This window comes from Zonotrichia leucophrys, chromosome 1 (assembly GCF_028769735.1).
Source record: "Zonotrichia leucophrys gambelii isolate GWCS_2022_RI chromosome 1, RI_Zleu_2.0, whole genome shotgun sequence".
Classification (NCBI taxonomy): Eukaryota; Metazoa; Chordata; class Aves; order Passeriformes; family Passerellidae; genus Zonotrichia; species Zonotrichia leucophrys.
In genome coordinates, this window is record NC_088169.1 from 5,679,797 (window position 1) to 5,703,947 (window position 24,151).

Here is a 24,151-nt window from a genome sequence, read left to right on the forward strand (position 1 = left end):
CTCCCTTTTAATGATTTGTGTTTTCCAGTTGGACAAGGCAGATTGGAAAACATCTAAAAGAAGGATTTAGACCTTCCTTTCCCTGATCACTTCGCACAGAGCCCTTCAAAGCAATGCCCAGGCACACGTGGTCTCACAACTGAAGCTCAGGAGCTGCTGTGTGCAGAAAAGGAAACATGAAATGGAATAGGAAAGGAGAACTTGCAGGAAGAACAAAAAGGCTTGAGCCATCTGCCAGATATCACATCTCATGTCACTCCCACACACCACAATCTGTCATGAGTTCAAGTGTTGGAAGAAAATTTGGATTTCTTCCAGGAGAGCAGCAGGGTGAGGATCACAGGAGTGCCTGCAGCCAGTGGAGATCACTGTCAAGGTCTGTTCTGTGCTGGGGAAAAATATCCCTCACAGGAATAGGAATTGCATGGCAGCCTCTGATCCTTCAGAAGTTTAATACTGACATACAGGATCTGAAACCAACCACTGAAGGCAGTTACCTGTGTCCTCCTCAGATTTTCCTCCAGTGAGAAAATGGGTTGGAAGTGACCCAATACAGGCTCCTGCTGCAGATCCAAATTTGTTAAGAAATGTTGGAGTTTGCAAGCTTCATCATGAGATGATTTCTTTTTCACAGCTAGCTAAAGATCTAGTCAGAACCTTTTCCTCCTGTCCTGTCTGGTTCACAGGCAGTGTGAATAGAAGCCCATTTCTGGTGGTATCTTACAGAATCTGCACACCAGCAAATCTACTCCTAAATAAAAGCTACACTCTTCCTTAAGTGCTTCCCCAACTGCTTTCCCTAGAGCCTCTCTTCAATTAAATAACACAAGAACCACCAAGTTTTAAAGCCAAGCCACCACTCCTACCCAATATAAAGCACTTCAGATGCAGCTTCTCACCTTTTCCTGAGAACCAAGAAAAATCCTCATCACCAGTGCTGCAGCACTGCACTGGCTGTCCCAGGTACAGCCCAGCAGGTTTCACCCCACACCTTCCTTCAGAACACTGAATTTACAGGTTTTTCAGCCCAGCATGGCATTTCTGTGAACTACCAAGAAATTTCCCTACCTGTTGCTCTATTATTGACATTCAGCATCTTCCATGGAGAAAGGGAGAAGTTCTCAGCAAACCAAGCAGCTGGGCCCCACATCTGCATTTGAATGCAAAAATTCTCTGTGTCCAGACACTCCAGAGAGAACCACTCACAGTGCACAGGTTAATTCTGAGTATTTTTAATGGACTGTACAGATTTCCACAGCTGGTTTTGTGAAGGACATGATATTCCACATGAACATGACACCATCTGGCAGATGAACACATCATCTTCCCCCCTGATGGGCCCATAAGGCCCTCACTGATAACTTCTCAAGAAGATGTAGCTCTTGGATAATTAAAATGGAAAAGTTCTCCATGAAAAAGCAGGATGCACTCCAAATTTTGCTCCCAGGCCTCTGGAATGATTTTCACAGACACCAGTAGGATCATATTGCAATGGCAAGAGCTTCCAATAGCACAATGTTGACTGACACATTTTACTTTTACTTTGCAGCATACAAAATTAACTTTTGCACTTCTTCCTACAAAGATATTCCACAAGTAGGAAGTAATGGATTAGAAGTTAGGCAAAATCCCAACCATATGAAGCAAAGTTAAAGGATAAAAACAGAGAAGACAAAGTCTCAGCTAAAACCTCTCATACCCAGCAAGAATTTTTCTATACTCCCTTTCCCATACCCAGGCACACTAAGTTAGTTACATTAACTAGCAGACTTTTTAAAAAAAGTTTTTTAAAAAAAGCCCCAAAATAACCCAAATGAAAAGTAATAAAAATAAAGTTGCATCCACTTTAATCAGCATGTTTCCACCTGAAAAAAAAAGCCTGAACACAGTAGGCAAAAAGAACATCCTGTTTCAAGGAAAAGACCATCTCCAATGTTCATACAACATGCATCAGAGATTCACAGGACTGAGCCACTGACACTGTATTCTGCTAGAAAGTTTAGCAATGTTGTAAATGCATTACTTGCTGCAAACAGGATATTGCCATATCAGCCTGCCTGAAAACCTGAATCAAATTTTAAACCAGTCCTTTTGCATAATTAATTTTTCATATAAAAACAGTCCACAGCTGGATCATTTCCTTTCCTCAAGGCAAAGATCACAAGCTCACAGCAGTCATAGTGATGGCTCTTCAGTCTTCATCTTTTTTTTGGCCTGTTCACTGGAACCATGCTGCACATCCTGCTTTTTCTTCTTCTGCTGCTGTAACTTTTTCTCCTTCCTCTGCAGGTACTCATCCATGTTATCAAAGGAGGCCTTGTACAGGTGGCTGTAGCAGCTCCCTGCCCCAACAAAACCTGGAGGTGGGCAAAGCAAGGTGTTTAATTAACACAGCTGTTAATTCCCTCAGAGGTCTCATTGATGACTTCCTGGATTGTAATTTTAGATAGTGGCATTCCAGTTCATTTACTGTGGTCCTATCCACTGTGTCAGCCTTCCAATACCTCAAGGGGCCCCAGGAGAGCTGGAGAAGGATTTTCACAAAGGCATGTAGTGACAGGACAAGGAGGAATGGCCTTAAACTGAAGGTGGGCAGATTTAGATTAAATATTGGGAAGAAATTCTTGACTGTGAGGGTGGTGAGGCCCTGGCACAGGGTGCCCAAAGCAGCTGTGGCTGTCCCTGCATCCCTGGAAGTGTCCAAGGCCAGGCTGGACAGGGCTTGGAGCAATCTGGGATAGTGGAAGTTATCCCTGCCCATGACAGGGGGATGGAATGAGATCATCTTTAATTTCCCTTCCAACCCAAACCATTCTGTGATTAAATATCAACATTTACACTGTGTAAGCCTGGTTTGTGTGGGCAAGCACCTGTTCAGCATTCACCAGCCAGGTACAGCCTCCACTTTTAGGCTAAAAAAATCATACAGAGTCATGCAGCTCACAGTGAAGCAAAGAGAGGCCACAGCCCTCCTCACACACTGGACACTTTCAAATTTCAGGGCCTCTGTTTTCCAACTGCTGATGTTGCTCCCTGAGACCCAAGCACTACAAAGGGAGTTGCCACCTAACTGTGCTTATCTAGCTTTTCACCTGGAGTATTAACTTCAAAGAAGGACAAAGGAGCAGATTTCAAATAGTCATTTTCTATACAGCACATAGATTCCCAAGCATGTGTTCCAATGTTCCACCTTCTGTGAATTCAGGGTAATATTCCTCACAGCATCCCCAAGACTGCAGGTTTAGATGAGTTTAGCAGGGAACTAACTGCTATCCAAAAATCCCCCCTCAGGTTGTTTCTGTAGAGAATACAGAATGAGACCAGCTGGCTGGGTCCATATTTCTAAAAAATTGTTGGAATGGCACTTGACAAAGCCAGTTATCTCCAGTTCTCCTCTTTTCCCAAAAAAATCACAATTTTTAAAGGACAAATAAAGAGAAATGCAGTACCTGCTAAGGTCTGGTCCTGAAGCTAAGTGTGCTACTCCACAGAAACCCACATGCAGCATCCCCCTGTTTCTTGGCAGACCAACAAATCAAGTTTCCCTCTGTGGTCCTCAGCAAAGCTCAAGCTTTCACTGTCAGGGGTGTTGCACTCATAGAGGCTTTACTGGCCTTTGGCCCTGGGAGAAATTGCTGCCAGTTTGGACAGCCATGCTGCTCTCCACTTGATCAATCTGCACTAAATCCTCTCCTGGGATCAGTTACAGCACAATGCCAAACTGGTTCATGTGTACAAGGGGGAATGGCTTCAAACTCAGAGTGGGTTTAGATTCAACATTAGGAAGAAATTCTCCCCTGTGAGAGTGGTGAGGCACTTTAAACAGGCTGCCCAGAGAAGCTGTGGATGCCCCATCCCTGGAAGGGTTGAAGGCCAGGCTGCACGAGGCTCTGACCAGCCTGGAGTAGTGGAAGGTGTCCCTGCCCCCAGCAGGGGCTGTCTTAAGGGTTGCTTTCAACCCAAACCATCCTGGGATTCTGTAATACTTTCAGATTGACCATCACATCCTAAATCCTACAGAATAAAATATCCCTCAGCTCTTGTACATCCTCAGACAAGTGAGAAAAGCTTATAAAAGGACAATGTGCAAGGATTGGGACTGAATACAATGTAATGATCACTTGTTTCAGAAGACGTAACTCCCTTTAAAGCACTAATTATGCATTGGAATAAGTGCTCATCAAGTGAGCCTCCCCTTACTAATTAACACTAATGAACCCTGTCATGTGAGCTGTGCTCCTTTCCCAGCTGCAGAGGAGCTGGTGACTGAGTTTCCACGTGCTAATTATGCCCAGAACCTCTCCCCCTGCCTGCTCTCTCTCCTCCTCTGTGCTCATTTCCACTCAGCCCTCATCCTCCTAATTGTCTGCCTGCCTGTAACTATCAAGCCTGCACCATCTCCATGCAAACATCTCCCTTCCAAAGGAACACCTGACTTACACAGACTGCACCACCTTAATCACAATTTAATAACCAACTTAATGACAGCTACATGCTAAACCTCCAGTACCAGATATTAAGGAGACTTTACACCAGACTGAACATTTCTTGCAGCTCTTCCATCTTTACATATGGCTCCCATGAACAGACCATAAGACTGGTGGGATCTGTACCATGTTTTTAAGGAAGATTCCAGTCTCCCAGCAAAGTGCAGGATAGAAATTTCTGTGACTGAAGTTTCAATACATAATTGAGATTTTAGCACATGCCACAGCCCTTCTCTACCCTGCAACCACAACCACTGCTATAGTTTCAACTGGGTGTTTTTTATAACACAAAAACCAAAAAAATCCTGGAAACATAGGGTGAGTCTGAATGAGGAAATTATTTTTCTGACAGAGACTTGGGGGTGGGGCAGGAAGCAAGAACAGAATGAGCCAGCCAGACACTAAGCAATGTCATCTGCTGTCCCATCCAGGGTCACACCTTCCAGTCACATCAGACTCCACATCCTGCCCTGCCAAGGTGAGCCCACCTTTACAGCAGAGCTGTTCCATCCTGTCTCCACTGTACCTGTGATAAAGCCTCACACCCAGGCAGGAGACAAGACAACACAGACCAGTTTTTGATACCACAGCAGTAAGACAGACTCCAGCAGCTCTGCCAGAGGCTGTTTGATGCATCCCTGTGATAAGGTGTCTGTGGAAAAGTTATAAGGCTGCAATTCAGCTCTAAATACCTCCATGGTTCTGTGATAACACAGCCCTCAACACACCTCATTATCTGCACTGACTTCCACACCAGACAGTGATGAAACTGAGAAAAGACTGAGTGACTTTAAGAGCCAGCTGAACTGACCTGAACTCCAATCTTGTTCTAAATTTTATACTTCAGCTGTAAAAACTGCATTCCCTAAACCTTTAGGCCAAATTTCTCACCTTCAAACACTGTCCAGTTGTCTTGAATGTATTTTGACATCTTCTGTAATCCCTTGTCATCAGTTACAGCCTGTGAAAAGAAGGAAGGCTGCATGTTATTTTGAGATTAATAGACAATTTCATGTTCCACAGTATGCTGAAAATGCACCAGCTCTCAGAAGTGTGCAGTGAAACAGAGCAGGTGTAAAACCTCCATGATCTCTTCCAGGCTCCTTTTTCTAGGACTGTTATTGAAACCTGGCCTGAGAACTCAAGTTCTGCTAGGAAAGCTTTGCAATTTGAACAAAGAAATTGATTCCCACTTGCTAATCTGTGAGGAAAAGAAATATCCCAGGAAACACATTAGGGTCAAAGAACACACTCAGGAGTTTCATTAAAACCTCTTCACAACCAGACCATAATTAGCTGGGGACTTACAAGGATAACAAATGAGTTTCCAGTTTTTAATAGGCAATAAAAGAGAACTTGATAGCACATACCCCAAATTTGATTCCCTGTTCTCACTGAAAATAAAATTCCCTTACTGCTCCCAGGATGCCTTGTCCTGGAAAAGATCCCTCAGAGGCAGGCACAAGGAAAGCTGTGTGGGAATTCCTGAGCAAATCCAAAGGGATTTTGTAGGTTTTGGGTTTGTTTTTGTTTTTTTAATCATCAAGTGTAGCCCACAGAAAGCTCAGGCAATGGTTTAAAGCAGTGAGTGCTGACAAGCACTCTGATGCTGCTGGGGCAGATGGCAGCTTTAGCTCAGAACTGACACACTGGGGTTCACAACAAGCTCCTGACACCTCTGCATCACACACAGGTGGGAAGAAGAATGAGATGTGTACCTATGGCTTTTACTCCATCTCAAGACAGAGAGAAAGGTGCCTTTTTAGCTTTCATGGAACAGCAAACTCCACTTCTGTTGTGGCCTCAAGACATCACCAAACACAGGATTTCCAGCATTAAAAAAGTACCTTCCACTGTCCATCACATGCTCTGTACATAAGAAGAGGAGCTTCCTTGTCTTCCTGCAAAATCCACAGGTCTCCCATTTCCTGAAATGCAATGTCCCAGCCTTTGTGCTTCAGGGAGATTTGCTGTTTGTAAAGCAGCTGCTGGGCAGTGGCATCGAGCTGAAAGATGTAGACTGTGGGAATACTTTGGAGAGGAAAAACTTAATTACCATTATTACCAAATCCACCTACAGCCATCACTTGTACAGCAAACTACAGACACCCACTCCAATTCCAAACAGAGCCAAAGCCAAGTGGTTAGAATGAGCACTTCAGATGCTGTTTGCTTACATGGTCTGAGTCAGAAGCTGTAAATACCCAAAGTACCAAACAGCTTTTCAAGTGTTATGTGAAAGAAAAAGCAGCCAGTGCTGCCTCCTCTTTAAAAGAAAGGGTAGTAAAGGGAATTTCAGAAGGATTACTAAGGACTTTTATGAGGAGTGTTGCACTGTGACACACTGGCCTACAGGGCTGCAATGAAGGTAAATATACCAGCCAAAATAAAACATCAGCTCTTGTACATCCCATCCTTGTGTTTCCTCCACTGAGGGAAAGGCATCACAAACTGAATCATTTGTTTGAATCATGTTTGAATCACAAAAATTAACTGAGCCAGGTAACCCTTGCACTCCCCTCTGCACTCAGAGCAAGTCCAGGACCCAGAGGCTCCCTGGGAGGCCACAGGCATTCCTGGACACCTGGAGATCCACAGTACCAAGAACTCCAGGCTCAGGGCAAGCTGCTCATGCCTTTGCAGTAGCTGTGATGATTTTAGGCATTATTCCATGGGCTCTTACCTGTCACACAGAATGGCAACATAACCACCTTGACAGCAGTAGGTTATCCTTGACACGGTGTACTTCTATTAGGAATAGAAAAAAAAACATCCTTGTAAGTTAAGGCCATTTATGGGCAGAAAATTCACATTCCATTGCATTATGAGCCTTTAAAATTTAGCAGATGTCTTAATTTACAGCAAGTTAAGCAATTTAATTACCTTCTAACTGCAGTCAAGGCTATTTTTGTACCAGTGTTTGCTATTTTTATAAAGTTTTCCACACTTCTCTCTTCCACACTGTCCCAAAATCAAATGTAAAGGTGTGAGTGAACTACTCTTAGCAGACAACGCAGCAGATGAAGGAAAACACAGCACCTCCAAACATTCTCTCCTGCAATGCTAATGGCAAAAACATTGACATTAAGCCTGCTCAGGCAGAGTATCACTCCAGCAGCTCAGACATTACAAACACAAGCTATTAGCTGCTGTTGTGTTGGTTAAAAAACGAAGATAGTGATGCATGGCTAATATCCCCAATATCCCTGCTGTGCTGCCTGTTCCAACCTGAGTCTGGGTGAAGCCATCCTGCTCCACAGAAAATGTGTTCTGAACAACAAGGAAGGCCTGCCTGAGGCATTTTCCTCATTGAAACAAAAAACCAAAAAAAACCAAACAACAAAACCAACACAAAAACAAACAAACAAACAAAAAAAAAACAACCCCACATCACGCTCCTGTTTTATCTGGGAGAAGCAGCACCTTTGCTGCACAAACCATTCTACTTGAAATATAAAACAACTCATTTGAGGCTCCTGGAGTGGGAAGAACTTGGGAGGCGTAGAAAAACTGCAAAATGATGTCCTGGGGTGCTTTTTCCAAAGTATCTATTATATAATGTGAACAGCAAAACTGCAGCAGCAAAAGGCTGGCTCTCAAGTGTATTTTATAAGCAGTGACAACACCAACACTGCTGATGACTAAAACCTTCCAAGTAGAGAAGCAGAGATTTATTTCCTTTAGGGCAGGGAAAATACATCTTTTTGACATTCTGCTGGCAGAATTCTGATGTATCCTCAAATATTCATTTTTTTTAACTTCCACCTTCTTCCCTAACACAACACTGGTGACTGGACAGAAGCTCTGGTTCACTAAGTTAGGGTAAATTTGGGAGTTAGCACAGGATTTTACCCTTGCAGCTACCAGCTGATGTATAGATATTGTCAGGGTGCTTGTTTCACAGTTTTGCAAACCCTGTAGGAAAGCAAAACAAGCTGTACAGCTTCCAAAAACTCAAGTCAGCAAGTTTAACACCAGAAGCTAACCATTTTGTCAACAGCACATGATGCAACCACTAAAAGATAAACCAACTGTGGGAAAGAGAATTAATTCATGTTGTTTTCTCCAGCACATGAGAAAAATTGTGTGACACAATTTCATAGGGGGAAGCAAGAACAGCATGCACATACTTCTCACTCATCTCAACCACCTGTCTGGACAGAAGAGGAGCTTTTAATAAAAAATATTATCAAAAGGATTGATGTGGTTCAGAGCTCCTGGGAACAGATGGGACTGATCTCCTGCTACTCTGCAGGAATATGAAGTTATCAATCCATATTTAGCACCAGGACCCCTGTTTCACACAGACATAGAACAAGAACCAGGTAGGATGAGTGGGCTGAACCAGAAAGGTTCTGTGTAGCTGATGTGGCTAAATGCTGTTTCTGCAGGATGGAGCCACTTAGAGCACAGCTTTGGAGTGGAACTGACAGTTCCCATTTACTGTAAGCCATGAGTGGCTTCTTCAGACACTTAAAGGAACAAGCCAAAATAGATATATATGTATATATGTATATAAAAGTGAAACCTGTGCTATTTATTTCTAATAACAAAGCTCTGCCTCTCTGCCTGTTGCCTGACAAACATGCAGGGAAGTGCCCACCTACACAGCCAAGAGCTTTGTGAGAGAGACAAAGGGCTCTGTGAACTTGAATTAGGCAGCAGCTCTCTCCCAGCCCCACTGGAGGAGGGAGGAGGAGGCTGTTTTGATTTAAACCAGGTTTTATTCACAGCTGGAAACAGACAAGAAAATGCATCTTCTTTCCAAGTTCTTTCCATGTGTGGGTAAGTTAAAAAATCAGCAAAATGAATGCAAGACCCACAGCAGTATCATGGTCAAGGACAGGGCTATGAAATCAGTTAAGGAAGGGCTACAAGAACATTCTGTGACAAACAGATGTTCACTTGATACTCTCTGAACTCAAGACAGCATTTATATGGCACTGTTATCAGCCTGCCAACACCTTAAAATTAACTTTTGATGTCATCTGTGAGAAGAGTGACCCTATAAAAAATTAATGTACTGGTGCATTGGGGTAGAATTGTGCAATTCATGTTCTGGACTTTAAACAAGCTTCTGCTGTCAAGAGGATCAGATGAGGTGAAAGCTCTGAAGCAGGAAAATATTTATATAGCACTATGGAATTAAGAGAATTACTCCCATTCTAGTGGGAAAATGAAGTGAGGATCTGCAAGCCATCAGCTGAAACCAATGCTCCACTGCTCAAAACACTCCCACATTCCCCAAACAGACACATATTCATCATCTGCCAAGCAAAACAAGCCCACAGTTTTGTGCTCACATGTCCCACCATTACTGATGATTCCATCCCCATTGAGCTTCAAGCTGTGTTTAAGGCTCCACTGCATTCACACTGGCTATCAATGGTAAAAATAAAATGTAACAATACACAGAAGAAAAAAAAAGAAAAAGCACTTCTATCCCCATCTGATCCCTGGCTGCAGAGTCCTTTGCACACACTGTGTTGTTACAAGCTGGCTCAAGAGATTGTGTCCTTAAATTCAGACCATGAATGTCCCTCTGGGTTGTGGAGATGCCCTGTGACACACCTGGATGCACAGATGACTAAACACTGCCACCAGATGCCACCTCTGGCACTTCCAGCACTGTGATGCCAGCAGAACAGGAGTTTTTTCACTGCAGAACACCTGTGAGAGTGAGCAGAGTCCAGGATTTCACAGAGACAAGTCACAGGCCACCATGTGCCTTCCAACAGCACCACCACACGTGGCAGTGGATGGAAAAACTGCAAAGCACTGCAGGAATAAAGTTTATTACTTAATGACTGTGTTCTAATTATTAACCCACAGTTTATGGGCTTTCCCTTTCTGTCTCTGCTTACTCACACTGGGGTAAAGAAGCTCAATGGAAACTCCTCAAGCAAAGGGCACCTCCAATTCCTCCTGAGGCTGTATCAACATGTGGAATATCTTATGGAAGGGATTTTATGGAAGGGAGACAAGGCAAATATTACTAAACTACATTTAAAAACATTCTAAGAGAGTTGGAGAGGTTTTCTTAGATCAGTTCCTACCTGCAGCAACAAGTTTTTTGACATTTGTTATTTTATCCAATGCTACATTCAAGGTTTCTTATACAGTTCAATATTTTTTTTTATTAACTTGTTTGGAATCAGTGGAATTAGGGTTCAGTGTGAGCTCAAGCACTGTAAATTTACTCACAAGTCATCTTAATAATGCTAAGCTAGTCTAAGGAACAAAATAGCATTTTTAATATTAGTCACAGAATTTCCCACTTCAGTTAGTTGCTTACTTGTCCTCAGTGATCCTACAAATCTAGAAGGCAAACTGTTTTAAAATAAACCCATTATTCCCTCTAAAACAAATGCTGCACCCAGAGTATCAGTGGATACCAGCTAGATGGGCTTGTCACTCAATCTCGTACATTTTTCACTTGCCTAAAACCCCAAGAACAGCTTTTTCAAAGATTTCAAGCACTGGCATCAAGCTGAAAAGAGGCAGAGACCTTGTGAATGTGTGTGAGAGGTGTGTGCCTCAGGTGTGTTTTCCAGAAGACTACAGGGTCCAAGGAGCAGGCTGGATTGTCCATATGGACATCACCCAAATCTCTGCTAGCAGGAACCCAGGAGCCCAACCCTTGGCCAAAGCCAGGATTCCCAGTATGTAAATGGGACAGCTGTGATCCAAGTGGCTCCCAGCTGCTGGGAGGTGAAGCACAACACATTTCCACCAGCAAAATCACAGCACAAAGGAGGGAAGGCAGAATTGAAATCCAGTTTCTGCCTGGATATGGATTCCACAGTGGTTTTCCCTTCCAGTTGTCACCTGAAAACTGGGAGGCAGCTGTGGTGTGCAGGGAAAGAAGTGTTTTTAGAGATTCACATGAAAAATCACCCACAGCAGGATGGGTGGTGAGGAGAACTCAAATAACCCAGCAGATGAGTGGGTGGTTTAATTCCATGCATGCAGCAGGGACAAGGACAGTGCTATTGCACTGCTAATTGGTCTTATGCCACATGAAATGACAAGAAAAAAAAAACAAAACTAGATTTCAAGCACTACCAAAACAACTCCTCACATCAGGTGAGCATCTCAAATCAAAGCAGCACCCCAGAACTGTGTGTGTGAAACTGCTGATGTAGAGGCTGGAAGCTCAGGAGACCTCCAATTTTTGTAGGACTCACACATTTAAATTCTGGACACTGTTCAGCTGTGAGAGAACCTAAAATAACAAGCCCAGAGTTTTGACTCCAGAGGGCACTACTGCAGGTCACTGGTTAAAAATATTACAAAGCTTCTTTTTGCTCAGGAAAACTGCAACTTTAAGACTTGAAATTCTAAGCATTTAAAAAAAATGGGTGAATGTTTAGGTCTTCCCAGTGTCACAGGATGTTTTCTGCCTAGGAGACTATAACACCTGTGGTTTTGGTGGAAAAAAAATTTCAAGTGAAGCCTTTGTCCACTGTGCAGAACTTGAATTTGGGAAGAATTACAAGCAGCTTCTTTTGATCACTGCTTGGCAGAGTTTAGAAATTCACACAAAACACAGGAATGGATTTCAGGGACTGTCTTCTCAAAATCCCAGGCTGTTGTAACAGCTTTTCTAAGTTCTAAACCCAGTGACAGAAGGGAAAATGCAACCAAGACATTTGGCAGTGCCAAGGATCAGGAGCACAGCAAAAGCTCTGGCACTCATGGACATACCTGGTCTGGTTTGGTTGCCTGGGGCCCACAGATGGCACTCAGCTGGCAGCAGTGCACTTCTTCTCCACTTTTATACTGCCAAAGTCTCAGAGTGGAGTCCTGGACAGATGGAAGTGGACACAAGTCTGTTACTATCAGCACTCAGGCAAAGAGAGGCCACTCCTGGCCTTCAGCTAAACCCTCCTTCCCTGAAGAGCTCCCCACAGAAGCTGCTAAATAGTCACTTAGTTAAGACCTCAAATTGCAGATAAAGCATTTTAATTAACATAATTTCCCCCTGCATTCTAAATTATTCAATCATGCTAATTTTAATTCTCCTTTTGAAGTGGAAATTGGGGAGCTGGAGGAGGGCATTTCAAGCCTGTTTTAAGCAGCACAGTCATGCATGTGCTCAGCATTTTAATGGCAATTCTTTCAGGCTGCCCTTCTCTGCCCCATGCTCTTGTTATCAAGCAAATTGTCATTTGATTTAGCAACCTCCTGAAGAGAGACTAAACACCTCTCTGGAAGAACAAAGCCAAGAGCATTTGCTAGGAGTGAAATACAGCCATGTGCAGCACTAGCACTGGAGCTGCTTCAATAATTAAGAGGGACAAGAGCCTTAGGGAAGCAAGAACAGCAGCTGAAACCACATGGCAGGAGTTACTGTGATCTTCACAGGAAATATTATTTGTTTCCTGTGTAGTTTTGGTAGTCTGGGGAACAAATATTGTTTCCCTTCTTTTAGACCAGCTCCATCCCTGTACATGTGTGGCATGGCAGGATGCCATCAGTTCAGGAAAAGGGCAGGGGAGGGAAGGGAGGGAACATTCATTTCTACAGCTCTCACCCAAGAAGGCAATGCCTGTGCTCCAGAGCAACAGTTAATGGTAATTTCACCATCCCAAAGATGCCTTTACTATAAGCACTGTAAAAAGTTCTTAGTGATCCAGCAACAGAATGGCTGAACACTGAGCAGAACCAAGAAAAAGGAGGAGGAGGGAGGCCATGCTGCAAACCATGACAGATTATTCCAAGTATCCCAAGGAATTTGGCCTAAACACAAGTATAAATAATAATTTAAAAACCCAAACATACAAAATCCAACATTTTTGGAAGAAGTTGCAATACATACCCCCAGCATTTGCTAGGAGTGAAATACAGCCATGTGCAGCATAGCACTGGACTGCTTCAATAATTTAGAGGACAAGAGCTTAGGGAAGCAAGAACAGCAGCTGAAACCACATGCAGGAGTTACTGTGATCTTCACATGAAATATTATTTGTTTCCTGTGCATTTTGGTAGTCTGGGGAACAAATATTGTTCCTTCTTTTAGGCCAGCTCCATCCTGTACATGTGTGGCATGGCAGGATGCATCAGTTCAGGAAAAGGCAGGGAGGAAGGAGGGAACATTCATTTCTACAGCTCTCACCAAAAGGCAATGCCTGTGCTCCAGAGCAACAGTTAATGGTAATTTCACCATCCCAAAGATGCCTTTACTATAAGCACTGTAAAAAGTTCTTAGTGATCCAGCAACAGAATGGCTGAACACTGAGCAGAACCAAGAAAAAGGAGGAGGAGGGAGGCCATGCTGCAAACCATGACAGATTATTCCAAGTATCCCAAGGAATTTGGCCTAAACACAAGTATAAATAATAATTTAAAAACCCAAACATACAAAAACCCAGTATTTTTTGAAGAAATTGCAATACATACCCCAGAAGCTGACAAGAGCAGGTCAGGACAGTTGGGTATTACAAGTATTTTGCTTACAAACCTAAAGGAAAAGCAGTCAAAAGTTGAACTCTTGCTTGACACCCTGGTCTTTAAACACACACAGTAAGAGAAAACAGCAGTTTGAAAGAGAACCTTACAATAAACAAACAGATTTTCCACAGCAAGATAATTAGGAGGAAGAAGAAAATGTCAGCAGTACTTAGCAAACATGCACTACACAAACTACTGACTTTCTACTTAATAAAGAATTTCATTTCCCCATTTGCACTCAGGGAATTCTACTGACTTCCTCCCAGCTGAGAACATTGTCATTTAGATCAAAAAGTGCCAATGGAGACAGATTTACTCAGGTAGCAAATTCCCCTTTCTCGGTTCATGATGCACATTAAAAACATGAATCAACAGATCCTTTAAAACAGAGAAGTGATGGCTCAGCCTCCAGAGTGCCACATCTCCCCAGACACAGTTGGGAGATGATTTAAAAGGAATCTTTAGAGAATTTTCATGTGGCAGTTTACCAGTGCCTACACTCAGCCAGAAGTTCTGTTTTCCAGAAGTTGGTGATCCAGTTTTGTCTTTGGTGAGCAGTGGTGTCGCAGACATCTTTTCATAAAAATCCTTTCTTTAGGATTTTCCCTTCTGGGAAGCTGAGGCCCCAGAAAAAGAATGTAAACAATGATTATCTGCTGCTGTGGAATGCAACAGGTGCATCTGTGATTGGTCTCATGTTGGATGTGTATAATTAATGGCCAATCAAGGACCGAGCTCTCTCTAGGACAGAGTTGGAGAGAGCTCCTTTGTTATTCATTCTTTTCTATTCTCAGCTTAGCCAGCCTTCTGAGAACCTTTTCTCTCTATTTCCTTTTAGTATAGTCATAATGTAATATATATATCATAAAATAATAAATCAAGCCTTCTGATTATGGAATCAACATTCTCGTCTCTCTCTTCATCCTGAAAACCCTTGTGACCACCGTCACACAGTGGTGACCTCAACTTCTGGGGATCATTATTATCTCAGAGCTCACCAACTTCAAACACAGTGAGCTGAGCAGAACATGACCTGAATGGGACAGTCTTGCCTTTGAAAACAGGCACAGCTTTAAAGCCATAGAGTGAAAAAATAAAAGGAAGAGATTTGGTCACTGTAATACAAACTTCCAGAACAAAGCAGGCACAACAGATCCAGCAAGAATCACCATGAGCCCCACTGAGAGAAAAAAATCCAGGACTGTGAAATGAGACAATTACTGCTTTTTGTAACCCTTTTTTATTAATTTCTAATTTAAATATTGAATTTTGGAATACATTTCAATTAATTTACACTGCTTTTCACTCTGCAACCACTAATGAACACCTTGGACACTTCCAGGGTGGGGCATCCACAATTTCTCTGGGCATGCTGTGCCTCACGACCCTCACAGAAAATAATTTTTTCTTAATACCTAATTTAAACCTACTCTCTGTCAGCTCAAAGGCATTCCCCCTTGTCCTGTCACTCCAAGCTCTTATAGAGCCTCTCCACCTTCTTGAATTTATTTATTAGTGCAGTCTCCAGCACACTGCAGATTCCCCCATTCCCCCTTGTCCTGTCACTCCAAGCTCTTATAGACTCTCTCCATCTTCCTTGTATTTATTTCACAGTGCAGTCTCCAGCACACTGCAGTCTGGTGCCCAGGCTCTATCCACCCTGGTGACACAGCCAGGTTTTTTTGTATTACCACACAACCTAACAAGCCTGAATTCTGCTCTGAGATGCCATTAATTTAATTAGCATATGTTCAAACCTCTAATGACAGTTCCTAGGGACTTCCCTTCCTAAGACTAAGACAGGCTCCATCCTGAGCTAACCATTTCTGCAGCCTCTTGTGAGCAGCATGTGGAGGGAGATGATTCTGCTCCTCTGCTCTGCTCAGGCCCCAGAGGTTGTGTCCAGCTCTGCAGCCCTGGCTACAAGAAGGACATGGACCGGTTGGAGCAGGGCCAGAGGAGGCCACAAAAACAAGCAGAGGGCAGTGAGAAGTGTTTTTAGAGATTCACATGAAAAATCCCACACAGCAGGATGGGTGGTGAGGAGAACTCAAATAACCCAGCAGATGAGTGGGTGGTTTAATTCCATGCATGCAGCAGGGACAAGGACAATTGCACTGCTAATTGGTCTTATGCCACATTAAATGACAAGAAAAAAAACCAAAAGTAGATGTCAAGCACTACCAAAACAACTGCTCACATCAGATGAGCATCTCAAATCACAGCAGCATCCCAAACTTGTGTGTGAGACTGCTGATGTAGAGGCTGGAAGCTCAGAGAGCTCCTGGGGTGCACCTCTGCTGTGAGGAAAGGCTGAGAGAACTGGGGGCTGTTCAGCCTGGAGAAGGCTCTGGGCAGACCTTACTGCAGCCTTCCTAAAGGGGGCTGTAAAAGACTTTTTTAGAAGGACCTGTTGCAATAGAAGGGATAACAGGTTTAAACTCACTGTAGACTCAGACAGATGTAAGGAAGAAATGTTTTACAATGAGGCTGGTGAAACACAGGTTGTCCAGAGAGGTGGTGGAGCCCAATCCCTGCAAACATTCAAGGCCAGCTGGGACAGGGCTCTGAGCAACCTGATCTTGCTGAACATGTCCCTGCTCATGGCAGGGGGTTGGACTGGGTGACTTTTAAAGGTCTCTTTCCACCCAGGCCATTCCATGACTCCACCACAGACCAAGCTGTTGTTTAGTGTGATTTGAGGAGAAGATTTCACCCACTGGGAGTGGGTGGAGGTGGCTGTGCAGGGCATGGCTGCACACAAGGCACTCACTCTCTGTGGCCCATGCAGTAGGACACAATGCTGTAGGGAGCCTTGGTCAGGCTGACTCTGATCTTCTCATCTCTGTCTGCAGTCAGGATATACTGATCATCAGCACTCAGGGCCTGTTGGCAGAGGGAGAGATTTAGTGCCAGCAGTTCAAGGCTTGAAATTCTCCTTAGCTAAGAAAAAAAAAATCTCCTCACCCCAAAAGGTAGGTATAGACACAAGGCCACTTTTTCCCACCAACAATGGAATCATAAATCTTTGTGACAAGCAACACTGACTTCCAGGTCCAGTGAAAGCCACTGAGCCCCAGCAGTAGAGCTGCAAGACCCTTTCCATCTTAAAAAGAAACTCATTACACCAAAGAGCTCAGCTGGCATGGCAGAGAGGATGAACTCCCTTAGACACTCTGTCACCAAAACTTCTGTCACTGTAACATGAAGACTTCCTCAACACTCAAAAGCTTTCTTCCTTACCAAACTCTGCCAACACAAACTCAGTAGGAAGAAATCTGGACCACATTTCATTTATATAATAAAAAAAAAAGAGCAAACCACAAATCAGGGACAAGAGCAACAATGAGAGATCCAATGCAGGTTTGCAAATACACACACTTACCACATCCATGAGCAGAGAGACATGACCCAGCTCAAGTTTTCCATCAGCTTTAGGTTCTGTTATTGAGTAAGAATAGACATCACCAGACTTATCTGCAACAAAAATCTTATCCTCTGCAGCTGTGATAACCAGGGATGTGCATCTCCTGGTCACAAACCTGAAAGACAAAAGGCACAGCTTGAACAGCTCTGCATGGCAGCTTCAGCAAGCCTGGAGTTAAACAGACCAAGAGGCTGGGCAGAAAATTCTCAGATGCAACATTACTGAAATGGCAGCAGTGAGAGTAACACTGAGGGGCTGAAATGGCACCTTGAGTCTGTAAATGAGTGACTGATGTAACAGCAAACACCTGGGCTGGGGAGAGGAACAGGAGACCATTAAAAGCTGCATGACTGCATTTTGCTTTGGTATTTTCTCAACTGAGCACCTCATCCAGGCAGCATGCCAGGGCTCTAATGAAGGCTGGTAGACTTCCTTGCACTCTACATCATAAAAACATGAGTTAAACACCTAGAAAAGACAAGGTAGGAGTTGTCCTATTAGGAGTCCTTTGCAGCAACACTTTTAAAAACTGTGTAGGAGCTACTCCAGTTACCACTCTGTGCTGCAAAGGGAAGCCATTGATGGAGAGCCTTGGAACTCTTTTCTCCTCATATCCCAAGTCAAAAGCACAAGCTCTGTGTTCTTTGTCCAGACAAAGCTCTGAAGTTGAACTCTGAGTTTCCCTCATCATTTGCCACCATCTCATAGCTCCAGCTGCCAGTGCAGCAGGTATCAGCTTTCTTACAACTACTCAGATAAACATAAGGAGCACAGATGCCAGAAAACACATCCTGTGGGCTAGCACAGGACTGTGGGCACCAAGGATCATAGGAATGGATATTTTATTCACCTACTCTGAAATTCTGTGGCCACGTGGAGGCAAGAGGACAATACACAATGCTTCAGGTAGGAAGAGAGAAATTCCCAGACTTTTTAGTGGCTGTTTAAAGGAACACCACTGTGACCAGGGGTCACAGGGACCAGGGATCCTGTGTTCCCAGGGGTCTTAGGATGAGGGAAGAGACGAGGATCTGACTCCATGTTTCAGAAGGCTGATTTATTATTCTATGATATATATTACATTAAAACTATACTAAAAGAATAGAAGAAAGGATTTCATCAGAAGGCTGGCTAAGAATAGAAAAGAAAGAATGATAGAAAAGAAAGAATGATAACAAAGGTTTGTGGCTCGGGCTCTCTGTCTGAGCCAGCTGACTGTGATTGGCCATTAATTAGAAACAACCAACATGGGACCAATCACAGATGCACCTGTTGCATTCCACAGCAGCAGACACTCAATGTTTACACTTTGTTCCTGAGGCCTCTCAGCTTCTCAGGAGGAAAAATCCTAAGGAAAGGATTTTTCATAAAAGATGTCTGTGACACACCACAACAACAGGATCACAGGCAACCCAGTTCCAAAAAAGGTTACTCTGCCAACCAGAGTCTCACTCCCAGTTCACTGTACCACCTGTGATCTTGAGCACAAAGATTCCAAAGATCCTCTCTGTCTGACACAAGCTGACTACAAAGGCCAGCACTGTGTGAGACCTTTATAGAGCTTGCTACAAAACACCAACACAAGTCACACTGCTCAAACTTTGGCATTGTTATCCATGCAGAAAGCCTTCTGCCTGTATTCCCATTTTCCCAATATGAGGTAATGACATTCCAAAAAAATCTGTGGTCCTGGTTAAACTTTCAGCAGAAATTAAACACCAAACCATTATCCAGTGGCATGTTACAGGCAAGACACACAAGGCAGGGCAGCAGGGAAAGCAGGACACAGAATGAACAGAATTGGGCATTTCTGGTTTTATCACAGAACATCCTGAGCTGGAAGTGACACATAAAGATCACTGAGTCCAACTCCTGGCCCTGCAAAGGACACCCCAACAATCCCACCACGTGCCTGAGAGCATTGTCCAAGCCCTTCCTGAGCTGTGACCACTTCCCTGGGGAGCTGTTCCAGTGAACACCACTCTGGGTGAAAAACCTTTTCCTAAAATCCAACCTAAATGTCCCCTGGCACAGCTTCATGCCATGACCATTCCTCACCACAACCCTGTTTAACACCAAGGGTGCATCCTGTGTCCTGCACACAGACCCAAGCTACAGAGACTTGAATTTATTTTTGTTTGCAACCAGGGTCTCACATTTGTCAGAGACCAACAGAAGCAGAGATGCCACATGCTCAGCTACTTTCTCAGGAATCCCTTCACAATCCTGGTTTTTCTACAGAGAATTATCACAAGCAGCAGCAGCAGCAGAAAACTTGGAACTGGAGGACCTCTGGTGGACAGCTACAGGCTGTTTCCTCAAGAGGAATGTACTGAAGAAAAGCAGCTGCAGCATCTCTAAAGATGGGCTTCTTGAAAAGATGACAGCTTTTGAAAAAGTTCACAAACTCCCCAAAACTCCTCATAATCAGAAGGAACAGAGGGATTCAGAAGGAACACACTCACTGAACTGCTGGGCATCAGTCTCACAGGCCCAACACCAGTGTCCCAAGAGTGGGTAGAGTTTTAGTTCTTAAAGCTAAAAAACACTGGGTTTGGGGTAAGGAAAGAGATTATCCTTCCTTGGACAGTGATATTAAACATCTGCACTCCCATTCTTGGTGAGGGGAAGACCACACATCAATCCTTGACAAATACTCCAAATTCCCAAAAACATTAAATTTGTTTGTGTGAAGGAAATAAAAAAAAAAAAAAAGGAAGCGAAGTAATAACAAATATCAACATCCCAAATGCTCCCATTTTAGAACTCTGAATCCACCAGCCATAACTGCAGTTCCTTACCTGACACTGAGACATTCCCAGGAAGGCTTTGTTTGGAACAGAATCAGGCGTTTGCTGTCATCTGTCAAGGCAAAATAACCTCCTGATGGGGAGAAGGCAAAAGCCAGGATGTCATCACTTCCTTTATCTGTCCCTTTTTCATCCTGCCTAATAGAGAGAAGGGGACCAACAGTTCACAACCTGACAGCCACTAAATTCCCTCAGGAGGTCATTCCCAAACCACCAGGAGTGTGAGGAACACAGTAAAACTTTAAATGGTTTTATTTCTGCTTAAAATGTTGAGCCAACATGGACATTAATGCAAAGAAATAAACCAAGACAAAGGAAACTGACAGGTCTAAGCCTGGATCAAAGCCTGTTTAGAAAACAAAAATTTTCTAAAAAGTTTTCAGGAACTTTTCTAAAAACATGAGATGTGCCCAGCAGATGGGCACATTTAAAACATAAGATGCTGGCACATCTTGATATAAATTATGAGGAAAACATTAAAATGTTTCTTGTTTGGCTACAAGTAAAACAATGTCCAGTGGCTGAATCTAAACTAAGAAAAATACTTTTTTGTCTGTGTGTGGTTTGAATTCTTGTGACTTACAGAATAGATCTGGAGAACTTATGTAAGTGTTTTGTGGGTTTTTTTTGGTTTTTGATATCTAACAAAAAAATGCAGGACTTTTCCACAGATGTCTTGACTGGCAAGAGACAGAATTATTGAATTTGATTTTGCCACTGCTAGTAAAGAGAAAAAAGGTGCACAGTGGAATGAAACTCTGGATGAAATAAAAACAAAAAACAGATCCATATATATCCATCAGGGTTAGCAAAACCAACCCTTCACTGCTCATGGAGTTATCCTGTGGCTTCCTTCTAGTGCCTCCACAGCCACACAAGCTCAGGGATGCACCCTCCAGAAAAGAGGAGATTTTCTCACCCTTTCTCTCCTAAGGGCTGCTTCTCTGCACTGCTGCAATCGAACACGAAGAGATTCTCATCACTGCAAGGAAAAACAAACCTAAAATTACTGGCACTAGAACAACCATGCTTAACTAAGGAGAGTGACAACTCTTTTGTAAAACTCTCTTATTTTAGTTACTGGGCACAACTGCCCCCCATCTTAGAACCACCTCTGCCCAAGTGGGTCTCAGAGTGTTACAGCTGTGGCAAAATAAAATTTTGGGCTGTGTGCACGTGTCAAAAGGAAATCCTCCCCTGCTGGTGAAGCATTTTGCATGAATTGTATTTCTGTCAGACTCAGCACATCTGCCAGCAGCATTTACCCAGTCACAGAATCACAGATGGGTCAGGCTGGAAGGGAGCACAGTGGGTCACCAGGTCCAACCCCCTGCTCCAGCAGGATCCCAGAGCACACAGCACAGGATTGTGTCCAGATGGTTCTGGAACAGCTCCAGAGAGGGAGGGAGACTCCACAGCTCTCTGGACAATCTGATCCAGTGCTCTGTCACTTAACAATAACAAAGTTCTTCCTCATGCTCAGGTGGAACTTTTTGGGCATCATTTTCTGCCCCTTGCCTCTTGTCCCACTGCTGGGCACCACGGAGCAGAGCCTGGCCCATCCTCTGACACCTCCCTTCAGACACCACACAGAACCTCAGAATCATCTGGGTTGGAAAGCACCTCTGGAGATCACTCAGTGACTTCTGGAGATCACCCAGCCCGACCCCCTGCCCAGGCAAGGCCCCCTGGAACAGTGACACAGGGACGGCTCTGGATTGTCACCAGAGAGGGAGACTCCACACCCTCCCTGGGCAGCTGTTCCAGAGCTCTGCCACCTCCATGGAAAGAACTTCTTCCTTCTGTTGAGGAGAAACTTCTTGTGTTTTATTTCATGGCCACTGCTCCTCACCCTGTCACTGGGCAACAGATGGAAAGAGTCTGACACCATCCTTTTGGCACCCACCTTGGAGATATTTACATCCACCTTCCTTAAGGACATAAAACAGACCATTATTACACATGCATATATATGTGTGTGTATATATATATAAAATAATATTGCATTTATAGTTTTCAGTATAATGCATGGTGTATGTATAATAATAGAGTTTTATGCATAATAATGTGGTTTTATGTATAATAATGTAGTTTCATGTATAAAAATATATGCTTTCTATAAGTTATGTACACATAATATATAAATGTATATATATGTAGTGTACATATATATATGTGTATACATATGTGTGTATACACATATATATAGGGTGTGTGAATATCTATATATAAAATAATATTGTATACATTCTAGGCATTTAAAATTTTACGTAGAATGCACATTTTATGTTATGCATAATAATGTGGTTTTATGTATAAAACTATATGCTTTCTATAAGTTATGTACACATATACACTATGCTATATATATAAATGTATATACATGTAGTGTACATATATATGTGTGTATACATATGTGTGTATACACATATATATAGGGTGTGTGAATATCTATATATAAAATAATATTGTATACATTCTAGGCATTTAAATTTTACGTAGAATGCACGTTTTATGTATAATAATATAGTTTTATGCACAATAATGTGGTTTTATGTATAAAACTATATGCTTTCTATAAGTTATGTACACATATACACTATGCTATATATATATAAATGTATATATATGTAGTGTACATACATATATAATATATGTGTATACATATGAGTGTGTACACATATATATAGGGTGTGTGAATATCTGTATATAAAATAATATTGTATACATTCTAGGCATTTATAGTTTTAGGTATAATGCACGTTTTATGTAAAATAATATAGTTTTATGCATAACAATGTAGTTTTATGTATATTATATGCTTTCTAAAAGTTATGCACACATATACACTATGCTATATATATAATATATATGCATATATGAGTGTATGTACATACATATATATAGGGTGTGTGTATATCTATATATAAAATAATATAGTATACATTCTAGGCATTTATAGTTTTAGATATGATGCATGTTTTATGAATAAAAATGTGGTTTTATGCATAATAATATATGCTTTCTGTAAGTTATGCACACATATACACTATGTCATATATATGTATATATACGTGTAGGTGTACATATATATATAAAATAATATTGTATATACTCCAGGCATTTATAGTTTTAGGTATAATGCATGTTTTATGCATACTAATGTTGTTTTATGTATACCAATATATGCTTTCTATAAGTTATGCACACATATACACTATGGTATATATATAATATGTGTGTGTACATATATATAGGGTATATATATAAAAAGTAATATTGTACACATTCTAGGCATTATTATTATACATAAAACGTATCCATATTTTATGTATAATAATATGGTTTTATGCATAAAAATGTGGGTTTATGTATACTTATATATGCTTTCTATAAGCTATATACACATATTCACTATGTTATATACCTATAAGATACATGTATATATATGTATGTGTCTGTGTCTATGTATCTGTATATATATATATACGGTGTGTGTATATCTATATATTCTCTATGCTACAGTTTACCTGGGGAAGCAAACCGTGACAGAAAGCCGCCAAGGCTAGAAAGTTTAAAAGCGCTGTTTCTGTAGCAGAACACGCTGCCGAGGAGCTGGGACAGGCACGAACCGCAGCAGGGCCAGCGGCTCCTGCCCTACCCCAGCACCTCCCTCAGCCCACACGGGCCCTGCGAACCCCCTCAGGGGGCACCGGGCGGCCTCTGCCGCTCGGACCCGCCCTGCCCCCCCGCTTCCCGCGCTGTCCCGGCCCCGCACGCCCCGCACTGACCCGCCGTGGCCGGGCCGCGCCGCCAGCAGCCGCCCCCCGCCGCTCGCCACCGCCAGGGCCCCGCGCAGCGCCAGCGCCGGCCGGGACCCGGGGCTGCGCCCGCCGCCATCGCCGCCCGCCATGCGCCCGCGCCGCCACGCGCGCGATTGCGTCACCGCGCGCCGCCGTGACGTCACCCCGCCT

At 42.9% G+C, this 24,151-nt stretch overlaps 1 protein-coding gene across 1 annotated transcript; it reads right to left on the bottom strand.

The window, feature by feature from the left end:
• Nucleotides 1-1,211: 1,211 nt before the first annotated feature.
• Nucleotides 1,212-24,099, bottom strand: WDR4 (WD repeat domain 4). Its single transcript, XM_064705890.1, has 11 exons — nt 23,969-24,099; nt 21,097-21,159; nt 20,169-20,315; nt 17,326-17,482; nt 16,714-16,826; nt 13,890-13,950; nt 12,195-12,293; nt 7,171-7,235; nt 6,335-6,518; nt 5,379-5,448; nt 1,212-2,357 (listed from the first exon to the last, which is right to left on the bottom strand). The coding sequence occupies exons 1-11, from the start codon at nt 24,088-24,090 to the stop codon at nt 2,176-2,178; spliced, it is 1,263 nt and encodes a 420-aa protein (XP_064561960.1). The 5' UTR covers nt 24,091-24,099; the 3' UTR covers nt 1,212-2,175.
• Between the last annotated feature and the right edge of the window lie 52 nt (nt 24,100-24,151).